Source organism: Electrophorus electricus, chromosome 25 (genome assembly GCF_013358815.1).
Source record: "Electrophorus electricus isolate fEleEle1 chromosome 25, fEleEle1.pri, whole genome shotgun sequence".
In the NCBI taxonomy this organism is placed as follows: Eukaryota; Metazoa; Chordata; class Actinopteri; order Gymnotiformes; family Gymnotidae; genus Electrophorus; species Electrophorus electricus.
In genome coordinates this window covers 8,206,000-8,218,802 of record NC_049559.1, presented here as the reverse complement: position 1 = coordinate 8,218,802, position 12,803 = coordinate 8,206,000, and the positions used below count along the sequence as shown (strand labels likewise).

Sequence of the window (12,803 nt, the reverse complement as noted above, 5' to 3'; positions counted from 1 at the left end):
CACACACGCCATGTGCACACCTAGGTGCTCCGCCATCACAGACGCCTGCTTATAGTTTCCATGAAGTTGGCCAGTCCAGATTATTATCATATACTTGCTAGAGATGCTGGAAGCATCCTCATTTTGAGAGTGCAACTCGGATGTTTGTGTGTGCTTCAGATACTCGTGTCTGTGGTAATTAACTTCGGGGCAGGAACGAGCTTTGCTAATTAAAGGCCTGGAACAGCTCCTCAGGACTCAAGGCACCCAGAGGACTGGAGCTTAGTCACTGTGCTCTGTTCTGCTGTGTCCCTGTAACCTTCTCGCTGGGAGTCCTTGGATTGCTCTTCCTGAACGATATAAAAACACATTGCACAGTCAAACTGAGGCACTTAATCTTGAATAAACACAATTCTGTTGCAGGTATATTGAGCAATACCCTGGAAAGCTTTATTTGCTGTTAAGGTAATGCCAAAGAAAATACAGCTATTAATGTTTTATTGCCCCGGCATGTGCCACTCACCCCGGGTTGCTAGGCAGCAGATATATAGTATAATTGCCAATCATTTGGCGGAAATGTTCTGCCAAACATTTAAAATGTCATCTTTGCACAGTCTTGTATTTAATTCCATAGCTGTTCTCTTCTCTTTGTGCCTTACTGATGAGGTTTTAAATGTATTTGCCATACAAATACAAAACAATCAGATATTTGTTTGTGATTTCTCCTTTTTTTAGTACTGCAGCTCTTTTAAATCCAAAACCAGCATTCGTTGTTGTTTCCCATCCCCCACAAAAACTTGAAACCCTGGAATGCGCGTCTGCTTGTTTGTCAGCCTGGCATGGGTAGCTTGGGCTACCCAGTGAGCCTCCTCTGTCTTGGATTTGTTACTAGTGATGAGGGGTTTCTGTAAATCCTACCTGTGCTTTCTCTCCCCAGCGTGACTACAGTGTCTGTGATTGCTCTGCTGTGTGTCTGCTGTGGATATGGGGCCCCAGGAGGTGCCAGGATGTGTCCCTGGAAGGGACCAGGATGTGTCCTGAAGCTTTTCAAAGGCAGGAAGGCAAAGAGGAGCAAGAAGAAGCTTTTCTCTCCATGATGCATAGAGAGACTCAGGAAACCTTTAATGTATTGATAGTCAGGTTAATTAAAAAACATTTTTTAAAATTAATTAATTTTTAAAATAAATTAAATTCAGGTCACTTGAAATGACAAATGTATACACACATAAAATATATTTATGTACAGACACCTTACAAGGGTAATTAAAACATTTTTTTCCATACTGGACTGCATGCAATATTTTAAAAATGAAATATGAAGGTTAAATGATAATAAAGGGTAGGTCAAAATAAGCCAACCGATAAACAGAAAAAGAAGTCACACACCATTTTATACTCCCACAGTAATTTTAATAGCTTACATTAGGGAAATTTGGAAAATAAGGTGTATGTATGTCAAATGTAAGCAAGGATAAAGGAAGGGTTAAAGTACCTCAGCGCGAGTAGAGAAAACCAAAATGAAAATGTTATAAACTTAATCATGCCAGCTGTATGAAGTGGGCAGGTGAGATGGTGGTGTTTGTTTGAAGTGGGCAGGGGAGATGGTGGTGTTTGTTTGAAGCTGGCAGGGGAGATGGTGGTGTTTGTTTGAAGCAGGCAGGGGAGATGGAGGTGTTTGTTTGAAGCGGGCAGGGGAGATGGAGGTGTTTGTTGGAAGCGGGCAGGGGAGATGGTGGTGTTTGTTTGAATCGGGCAGGGGAGATGGTGGTGTTTGTTTGAAGTGGGCAAGGGAGATGGAGGTGTTTGTTTGAATCGGGCAGGGGAGATGGAGGTGTTTGTTTGAAGCGGGCAGCGGAGATGGTGGTGTTTGTTGGAAGCGGGCAGAGGAGATGGTGGTGTTTGTTTGAATTGGGCAGAGGAGATGGTGGTGTTTGTTTGAAGCGGGCAGGGGAGATGGTGGTGTTTGTTTGAATCGGGCAGGGGAGATGGTGGTGTTTGTTTGAAGCGGGCAGGGGAGATGGAGGTGTTTGTTTGAAGCGGACAGGGGAGATGGAGGTGTTAGTTTGAATCGGGCAGGGGAGATGGTGGTGTTTGTTTGAAGCGGGCAGGGGAGATGGTGGTGTTTGTTTGAAGCAGGCAGGGGAGATGGTGGTGTTTGTTTGAAGCGGACAGGGGAGATGGAGGTGTTTGTTTGAAGCGGGCAGGGGAGATGGTGGTGTTTGTGAAGCTGCATCAGGTTAAATGCCCTAGTCAGGAATCACAGCACCTGGCAGACAATGTTTAGCACTGCAGTAAAAGCAGCTTCTGAATAACATTGAAACTCACTAAAACACAGAATTTACTCTTACACACCCCCTTTCAGTACACTCAGAACTATCCCTGAAGTGATCAGGCATTGCTTCTGCTGTTCCAGTTCGTGCCTTCATGTGCCTTTCTCAGGGGTGACTAGTGGTCAAACAGGGCAGAGACACTGGGACCTGTCATCCGTAATAAACTCCCAGGAGGGCATCCAGCAACATGACACTTGCTGACTGCTTAAAAAGTGATTGCTGAAGCTCGGCCTCCCTTATCCCCTCTGGATCGCAAATGTCCAGTCTCCATCTGAGCCAATGTCTTTTTCATCTCCAGGTCTATAAGACCCATGGAGCCCTGAGGAAGGTCTATACAGGCCCAGGGAGCCCCTGGGAAGGTCTATACAAGCCCAGGGAGCCCTGAGGAAAGTCTATACAGGCCCAGGGAGCCCTGAGGAAAGTCTATATAGGCCCAGTCTTAGACCTTCACCTAGACATTGTCTTCGACAGCCCTGTGACTTTGAGAGCTCAAGAAGCTCTCAAGGAGCATAAAAAGGGAGGATTTGTGAAGAAATACAGTCGTGGCAAAGGGCTTGGCAGGCTGTTGCTGGAGTTAACAGCATATCAGAGCCCTTGGAGGAGTGCCCATAATGACAGCTGATTGTTTTCAGATAGCGATCTGAATGTAGGCCAGTGGAAGCTCTGTAGATTATGTAAGCTGCATACAGCTATCCTCTCATAATGTTGCACTCTTGGCTGTATGAGACCAGACATATGGTCAGGTTCTGTCAGTTTATGGTGTTAAGTGTACTTACAAAGCTGGATCTTGTCAGCTGAAAAAATGCTTATCTGCTGTACTCTCAGATGAAAAATGTCAAGGTGGAAAAGTGTCTTAGACACTACAAATTCTACAGGGCCTTGAAAAGGTATTCACACCCCTTGAACTTTTCCACATTTTTAAAAGATATTTTATTGGGATTTAAACGAAAGTAGCAAGTAATTGTGACGTGAAAAGAAAATTGTACACGGTTTTCAAATTTTGTAATAAATAAAAATCTGGAAAGTGTGGCGTGCATTTGTATTCAGCCCCCCCCTGACTAAATTGCCTTCAAAGGTCACCAAATTAGCAAATAGAGTCCACGTGTGTTATTTATTCTCAGTATAACTACAGCTGTTTTGTAAAGACCTCAGAGGTTTGTTAGAGAACATTAGTGATCAAACAGCATCATGAAAACCAAGGTATAAAGGTATAAAGTTGTGGAGAAATGTAAAGCAGGATTAGGCTATAAAAAATATCCCAAGCTATGAACATCTGACGGAGCACTGTTCAATCTATCATCCGAAAATTGAAGGAATATGGCACAACCGCAAACCTACCAAGACATGGCCGTCCACCTAATCTGCCAGCCCAGGTAAGGAGAGCACTACTTAGAGAAGCAGCCAAGAGGCCCATGGTCACTCTGGAGGAGCTGCAGAGATCCACAGCTCAGGACAATCTGTCCACAGGACAACTATTAGCCGTGTACTCCACAAAATCTGGCCTTTATGGAAGGGTGGCAAGTAGAAAGCCATTTTAAAAAGCAAGCCATAAGAAGTCTTGCTTGCAGTTTGCCACAAGCCATGTAGGGGACACATCAAACATGTGGAAGAAGGTGCTTTGGTCAGATGAGACCAAAGTTGACCTTTTTGGCCTAAATGCAAAACACTGTTTGTGGCCGAAAACTAACACTGAACATCACCCTGAACACACCATCCACACCTATAAACATGGTGGTGGAAGCATCATGCTGTGGGGATGCTTTTCTTCAGCAGGGTCAGGGAAGCTGGTCAGAGTTGATGGGAAGATGGATGGAGCTAAATACAGGATCCTGGAGGAAAACCTGTTAGAGGCTGCAAAAGACTTGAGACAGGGGTGGAGGTTCATCTTCCAGCAGGACAGCGACCCTAAACATACAGCCAGAGCTACAGTGGAATGGTTTAGATCAAAGCATGTGTTAGAATGGCCCAGTCAAAGTCCAGACCTAAATCCTATTTAGAATCTGTGGCAAGACTTGAAAATTGCTGTTCATAGACACTCTCTATCCAATCTGACTGAGCTTGAGCCATTTTGCAAAGAAGAATGGCAAAAATTTCAGCCTGTGGATGTGCAAAGCTGGTAGAGACTTACCCCAAAAGACTTGCAGCTGTAATTACAGCAAAAGGTGCTCTCACAAAGTATTGAGTCAGGGGGCTGAATACAAATGCATACTACACTTTCCAGATTTTTATTTATTAAAACATTCGAAAACCTGTATCATTTTCTTTTCACTTCACAATTACTTGCTACTTTGTGTTGTTTTGTCACATAAAATCCAAATAAAATGCATTTAAATGTGTAGGTTTAACATGAAAAAATGTGGAAAGGTTCAAGGGGTATGAATACTTTTTCAAGGCTGAACCCTAAAAAACAATTATTCAAGGATTTTACCACTTTTCAATTGTAGCTAAAGGTGTTCATCATACTTCATAAATTGCATGTACTGTATAATTTAGAACATTATCCCCAATCCACAGACATCCACTGAGAGTGCAAGGACTAATTCAAACATACAGTACATCTGTGCTGAAGGCACTGGACCCATCAGAGAAACTTGTCTAACCAAAACAGCGACCTTAAAGCCTGGCTAAGCCTTAGAGCTCATACTTCATTATAAAGCAATTTAAGACCCAGCATGGAATCAGAGCACTGATTGTTGACTTTCCAAATTAGACCAGCGAACTGAAGAGCCGTTTTGAATGTCCTGCAGTCGATTATTTTCATCATGCACAATAGCATTTCATCAATTTCCATTGCTGTTCTGAAATGTGGAGCAAATTGTGTACACTTGGGTGGTCTAGTGACAAACAGTGGTCCAAATGCCATCTGTTGGGTCTCTTTAGAATAGTTGATAACCCTTAACTGATCAAATCAGGGCTGCCTAGCTGCAGTCCTGCAGCGGTACCATCCTATAGTTTAGTTTCAGCCTTTATCTTACGCACCTAATTGAAGCATTCAGTGACACCGAAATGTCGGTCACGTGTGTTGTATTTAAATATGGCTGTAGGGTTGGGTAGCCCTAGACTGAATTCTGTGTTCTCTTTACCTCATTTCTAGGTCACTGAATGCTCAGTAATCTTCTGATTCATTATTTCCTGCCTCAATGTCATGATGCATCAGTTCATTTACAGCTAATCTCGGTGTCACAGCGGTTAGATAGCTAAACTCATTGTGGGCTAAACCATGATCACTCAGCCTGTGGCTCAGTCCAGATTATTCCTGCTGGTACAGTGGGAGGGGAGCAGTGTGGGTGTGGATAATTTAGTCCTTATGCAAAATTGGGATTATTAGTAGGACTGGAGTTTTTGTTCCATCCTGTGGCAGGGGGATGGCCGCGCACGAGTTTGGTGCAGGTGGTGGTAGTTGAGGGGAATTCATTAGCCTCTTAATTAATTCATTAACCACTAATATTTAAACGTAGTAATGAATTAGCCCATATATGACAACTTCTTTAACCTTCACAGGACAGCTGATAGGCAGTGGTGAAATGATGATACGGTTTGGCAAATATTTTCGCACTGCGTAGAGCTGTAGAATCAGAGGCCCTAGGCAGGGAGACAGAGCACAGACAGGGCCAGGGAAGGGCTTGGACATGTGTGGATAACCAAGCAATCCCTAGAACACCTAAGACATTTCTATAGTTTCTTTAGAAGATTTCATTTTTAATGTGTGAATGCTATAAATTCTAATTTCATAAATAATTAAAGACACTAATAAAAAACCCCTGATCATTTTTAGACAAAAGAATGTACAGCCAACACAGGTGATTTGATTTGACCAATGGGAGCAGCACACACTGAACTATTAACCCAACCTATTGACCAGCATGCACTAAAATATTAATGCAGCTATTAACTTGAACTATAAAACTGAACTATTAACAAACTGTTATAGCCTAGTATTAGCGAAGCATTGGTGTTAGCATAATGGATTGTGTTTTACTTAAACTTCCATGTATGGCGACTCAACCATAAGGACATGGGAATGTTTGTTTGTGAACTTATCATGGCTACGGGTGATGGATAGGTCTCATGGAGGTGTTGCACTTGATGACAACACACTCATTGCTTTATTATGAAGATGTCTAATTGTTTTTTTCCTCTGGTGCTTATTAAGAATCTAATGATATTGGCAGTTGTGGCACAAATTCGAACTCCTTATATGTAGCATTAGGTCTACGGAACAGAATACTGTTGATTCATTAGTTGGGGCGTTGGTAACTGGCAGCATGAGAATGTGATCTCAGAGGGTGAAATGTGCACAAACCAGTGTGTGTTGCTTGCTGCCTCTGTGTAAGCCCTGGCTTTGTAGTGATTGTGTGTTTTATATTCAGAGGTCTGTTTACGTAAGCTGGCTTGTGAACATTACATCTGTATCCCATGAGCTAAATATCTCGCTTTGTGTTTAACACAGAATGTCATTGTAACTGTCACAGAGCAGGTACTGTGTACATGAGTGTGTGTGTGTGTGTGCATGCACGTGTGCACGTGAGAAGGGGAAGTTGCAGTGGAAATTAAAACGTGGCCGTTGGCACAGTGAAGGGAAACCCTACGTTTCAGAGTGACCTCGCCGATAAGTCACACAACCCTGTAACACCAGAAAAAGAAACTCTTTGACGTTGCCAATAAAACAGAGTGATAGTTCATGTTCTTGTGAGTCTCTGTAACGGCATTGTAATGGCAAATCGAGGACATTTCACCAAAAATCAACTTACTCCATCTTTGAATAGTGGATGCATAAGTGCCTTCCAGTATTACTGTGATATTTGGTGGTGGTTGAGCCTGCCACTGATCGGAGTTTCTATAGAATGAAATGAGCGGCCTCCTCTTGGCCTCCTGTGACATGCCTCTTTATTATTGTGCCAAGAACAATAAGCTCAGCATAAACCGGTCTGTCCAGCATCAACACAAGCTAGAGGAACTCTTCTCTCGCCTGCCAATGTTCAGGAGTCTTTATGCTTTTCTCCTCGTTTCTGTCAGCGCAGCATGACGTGACTTGCAGGCCATGTTTGTCGTGTTCCTGTCGGTTCTCGTGTAGACACCCTACTGCAGGATGTTGGCCTGTCAGCGCCTGGCCCTTTCCCCTGCCCCTAGCAGATGTTAGCACTAAGGAGGGAGATTTGTGAATGTGCATGTTAATAGGGCCTCGGAAGACTCGGAACTAGACAAGGGCTTCTGGCACGGCAGCCCGCGGACGCCAGATGACTGAGATGGAACACTCCAGGACGGACCGGGCTCTTCCTGAAGGGCTGTAACTGAGCTCTTGCTGAAAACGGCCTGGGCGGATTCCGTGGCCAGGTCCTTCTGGAACAGCTTGTCTGTGTCACATTGTTGTCTTGTTCCTAGAACCTCTTGGATCTGTCATGACTTTCAGTCTGTATCATTTTCTCTTTGACCACCCCCTCCTCTCCATGTCCCCCCCTGACCGACCACCTTCTCCAGTTCTCCTGTTCTCTGCTTCTCCCTTCTTCCTTTCATTAGCTGGAGATGGGAACTATACTTACCCACATCTCCCAGTGCTGGTTTGTCTTTCCTGTAGCTGTATTATCCAGCTTGCATTTACAGAGTGGGTCATTGCTTATACTACTCCTGTAATTCATATGATGGTGAGAAAAGATTCTTCCGCCTGCCTAATCTTCTCCTGCTAATTTCATCCCCAATGCAGTTTTTTTTTCCTTAGATATCTTTCAGCTCTCCACTGATATCATTTTTGCCACTTAACCTTTTATGTCATTTCCTTTCCAGCTTTTTTAAGTGATCCTCCTATGTTATCTCTGCTTCTGTTGGTTCCACTTATCTCTGCTTCTCAGTTTCACCTCCTTGCCACTTGCTCTTACCGTCTTCTCGTGGTATTTGGCATTGGCTCTGTGGCATGAGTTCGGTAACTACGAACAAAAACTCATCTGAAAGATGAGGACTTGACTTGTCCTCAAGGCGTCCTTGTGAATGCTGGTGTGCAGCTCTTTGAAGGGGTCGCGGCTGTCCATCTTCCCATGTCCACTCCCCTGACGATCTTTATACCTCCACCCCCCACCCCCCGAGCCGCACAAGGGCACCGCCACCGGGCTCGGTCCTCCGCGGCTGGGCTGCTCCACCTGCCGGGCTCAGCTCTGCTTGAGCGCCCGTTGACCTGGTTGCGCTGCCTGCCGCGAGTGCTGGCTCATCATGCGGGTGCTGCTCCGGAGATCCTGAATGGTTCAGAGGAACAGCCATGGTCAGCAGCGGCAGCGAACCGAGACTGCGGGTCGCGCAAGGACATTGGGTTTCCGCCCATTCTATGGACCTGTCCTTCGACTCGGCCGGTCCATTGGCCAGTGAGATCGCACCTGTGCGATGTTCAGAGCCGGCTCAAATTCCGCTGCCTCTGGTTTCTGTGTTACAGGAAGGAAGGATCTGCTTGTTCCAGTTCCATTAGGCAGTGTGTAACATTGCTTAGTCAAGGATTCAGGCATGTTGGTTCCCATCACCCTCACAGTACATTTAATCATCTATACACATACACAAACACACCTACGCAGACAGGACACGAGTCATAGGTTTCATGCATAAACATCATATGTTGATGCCTACCTCTTTTAGTCCAGTGTCGCTCGTGACTCTGCGAGGCTGGTAATAAGAGCCATAGGCAGTAACCCAGATTTAGTGTCCATTGTGACTGCTGAAATTACATCATGTGTTTGTTTTGCAAGTTTGGTTGAAGATTCAATTGTGGGCACGAGGCTATAAATAGTCCGTGCTGAGAGCTGCCTTTTCAAAGGCAGGCCTATGCCTGACGTGGCTGCATCTTTCACCTCGGCTCCCAAGAGGAGGGTGACTCAGGTCGATGGCCTCAATATGTCAGCGTTGGGTTTCTGCAGTTTGCTGTTCGGATAGCAATGCCCCGTGCGGCAGATGAAATCAGCCTCAAATTCATATCGCTGTTTCACTATGGCTTCGCGCCGTCGACGCTACTCCACACCTCGGTTATGCAAATCTGTGGTAACTGAAGCAAGGCTAACGCATTTCATTCAGAAGAAATCAAATCTGAAGTCTAATACGTTATGGTCTGGTGGAGCTGTTTCCCACTGTCCGCAAAATTCAGCCCGCAGCGGCGATGCTGAGCTGTTCGTCCCTATATTTACCATCGCAGTACCTTTACCGTTATCAAAACAGCCACAAAGAAGAAAAAAGTCTGAACTGGATACAGAAGAGCAAGCTCAGCACATTCAGAGGTACAGTCTGGGTCAGCCTGGCATACAGAGATCAGTTTGTGTGGAGCACTTGTTGGAAGCGTGCACACAAAACTCTCAGACTTCCCGTAACAGCTCAAACGTTTCCACACAGACCAGGCAGTTCCTGTATGACGGCGGCTTTAGGACCCAGCTGGCGCAGGAGAGGAAATGGTGCTTAATTATCACAGAGGATGTTGGATTGATTTTTAGATCACGCTGGAAACGCGATGTGGGAACTGATCGACCGCGTCCTCAAACTCAGACATTTGTTCTACAAAAAAAATAAACCCAATTTAATAATTCCAGGCTGTTTGGCTGATCCTACAAAGTAGATTCTCATTTTCAGATCGTTAATGTTCAGTGTTTTTTATTTGTGAACTCCGCTTACATTAAGTACGGGTTCAGTCATTTGATATGGGCGTTTTGTTGTCAGGATGGCCCTGTCAGGCTAGATGCTCGTGGTTAAGATGACATACCTGAGAGGAAACTCACTGCGCTCTGGATAGAATGGAGTGTGGCCAGAACCCCATAGCCCTAATTTATAGGAAGTCAGATGATTTGTGCAGTTGAAATGTTTTTTATAGATGTACATATTTCACAGTTCAAAGAATTTTGACATACCTGTTTTGTTTGGCCTTCAACGTTCCAAGTACTTCTGCAAGGTTACTTATAATACGTTCCAAATAAGTTCTGTCACGCTGCCAGACAAAATTACCCTTTCATTTATAGCTTTTTTTTCTTTAACCTCTATTGGTAAAGACATTTTCTCCTGAATCATAACCTGACGCAATTCTCTTTGTCCTGCAGGACCCGTCGGTGGCTAAGGTCAGCGGTGGGCGAAAGAAAACGGTCTCCTTCAGTAGCATGCCTTCCGAGAAGAAGGTCAGCAGTGCGGCAGACTGCCTGGCGTTCATGCAGGGTGGCTGTGAGCTGAAGAAGGTGCGGCCCAACTCGCGCGTCTACTGTCGCTTCTACACGCTGGACGCCGAGCAGGGCTGCCTGCGCTGGGAGCCCTCGAAGAAGGACACCGAACGCGCCCGCCTCGACATCTCCGCCGTCCGGGAGGTGCGCACGGGCAGGAGCACCGAGACCTTCCTCCACAACGGGCCGTCGGACCTGCTCGCCGAGGAGGCCGCCTTCTCCATCCTCCACGGGGACGAGTACCAGTCGCTGGACCTGGTGGCGCTGTCGGCGGACGTGGCCAACATCTGGGTGACGGGCCTGCGGTACCTGGTGTCCCACCCCGGGGCCCTGGGCGGAGGAGGGGTAGGGGAGGGAGGGGTTCTGGAGGGCAGCGTGGGGAGCAGGATGAGGAGGGACTGGCTGGCAGCGGAGTTCGCGCAGGGCGACGAGGATGGGCACGGGATCGTGTCGGAGGACACGGCAGTGGCCGCCATCTGCAGACTCTGCCCCGGCATCAAGGAAGCAAAGGTGAGGAAACTCTCGACCCACCCTGACCGCGTCCTGAGATACGCAGGCAGGCCTGTTCATCAATACTGACCGCAACTGGGGTGAATACGGGAGAAATTATACCCTCACTGGAAACTAGGATCTTTACATTTAAGAAATGGGAACGCATCCCTTAAAAAAACCAAGGCAGCAAGCCACCAATTGTTTTGGCATTGGAGCTTCTCGTTAAATAAGTGAAAGTGAAATGTTAGCATTGTCAGCAGTGAAGTAAGACAGGAGCAGGTGGTCCACAGACCAAAATAGATCATATGGGAGCAGGATATGGGGTGGACACTTGTTCCAGACTGTCTTTTCTTGTTATGGTCTCCTCAAGCTGGGTTATTAAAAAATCCTGCAGCTTTATACCGACTGAGTGTGTGGGCTTGAATCTTGCAGCTGCTGAGACGGAGAGTGTATGTGTGCGTGGGTGTGGCTGTGTCTGGTGGTGAGAGAGAGTGTCTGTGGTCAGCTGAGGAAAAGCAGGAACCACAGTCTTTGCGTCAGGGGCTGAGAAGCATCTGTTGCGTGAGACGAGAGAAGAAGAAGCGTGAGAGCGTCCGGTGGAGGGTGGCGCCCGTGCAGCTGGCTGTTCGGTTCCGCTCACTGTAGGCCTCGCCGTGGCCTGGCGTGCGCTTGCAAAGTAATGCTTCTGGGACAGTTTGTTATTACAGTTGCTGTGGGATTTTTATGGAGGCTTGATTTAGAGACAGATCGATAAGACAGATACCGGTTCCGAGACAGAACGGTGCGATTTCAAACAGTCTTATACTTCCCAAGTCCTTGTTGATTTAAGCCCTCAGGCATTTTGTCAGAAGGTATCATGAGACCCTTTTTTTTTTAGGTCATGCCACTTCCGTCGGTATAACGCAGTGGTCCTGAGATCAGCATGTCAGCCGACGAGCCAACGTTTGCAATTGTACACTTATAAATATAACTATAAATAAATGGTCAGCGGTTGTAATAAGGTCATGCGGGAGTTTACTAACTCGCCCTCTCATCTCTTTTGGTTTAGGTGCGCCTGCGCTTTAAAGAGATCCAGCGTAGCAAGGAGAAGCTGACCACGCACGTGACGCTGGAAGAGTTCCAGGAGGCTTACTGCGAGCTGTGCACCCGGCCTGACGTGTACTTCCTGTTAGTGCAGCTGTCCAAAGACCGCGAGTGCCTGGATGCTCAGGACCTTCGGCTCTTCCTGGAGTCTGAGCAGGGCTTGCCCCTGGCCACCACCGAGGGCTGCCTGGAGCTGGCCAGGCGATTCGAGCCCTCCGCTGCCGGCCGAGAGAAAGGCCTCCTCGGCCTGGACGGCTTCAGCCGTTACCTGCAGTCCACCGAGTGCCAGCTGTTCGACCCAGAGCACCAGCACGTCTGCCAGGACATGAACTTGCCCATGTGCCAGTATTACATCAGTGCCTCCTACCGCTCCTACCTGCTGGATGACCAGGTACACGGCAGGGCAGATCTGGGGGGGCTGACACGGGCCCTGCAGGCCGGGTGTCGGTGTTTGGAGCTCGGCGTGACCGACGGACCTGACGGGGAACCGCTCCTGGGCGTGGACTACGGACCAGACAGCAAATATTACCACCACCATGCCCATCATCATCATCATCATCATCATCACCACCACCACGGCCCAGTCGCTCTGCGCACTGCCCTGGAAGTGGTCCACAAATACGCCTTCCTCACCTCACGGTACCCGCTGCTGTTGTACTTGTGCCAGCGATGCTGCCCCGGTCAGCAGCGCACCCTGGCGCAGCACCTGAAGAAGGTGTTCGGAGACGAGCTGTACAAGCCCGAAGCTCCG

At 47.0% G+C, this 12,803-nt stretch overlaps 1 protein-coding gene across 1 annotated transcript in view; it reads left to right on the top strand.

Moving 5' to 3' along the window:
• plcl1 (phospholipase C like 1) overlaps positions 1-12,803 on the top strand; it is a 47,037-nt gene that overhangs the window by 21,594 nt on the left and 12,640 nt on the right. Inside the window, exons 2-3 of the mRNA XM_027026274.2 lie at positions 10,364-10,987; positions 12,018-12,803. The exon at positions 12,018-12,803 is cut by the window's right edge and continues 933 nt beyond it. Coding sequence (XP_026882075.2) covers positions 10,364-10,987; positions 12,018-12,803 — 1,410 coding nt within the window. The remainder of the gene's footprint in view (positions 1-10,363; positions 10,988-12,017) is intronic.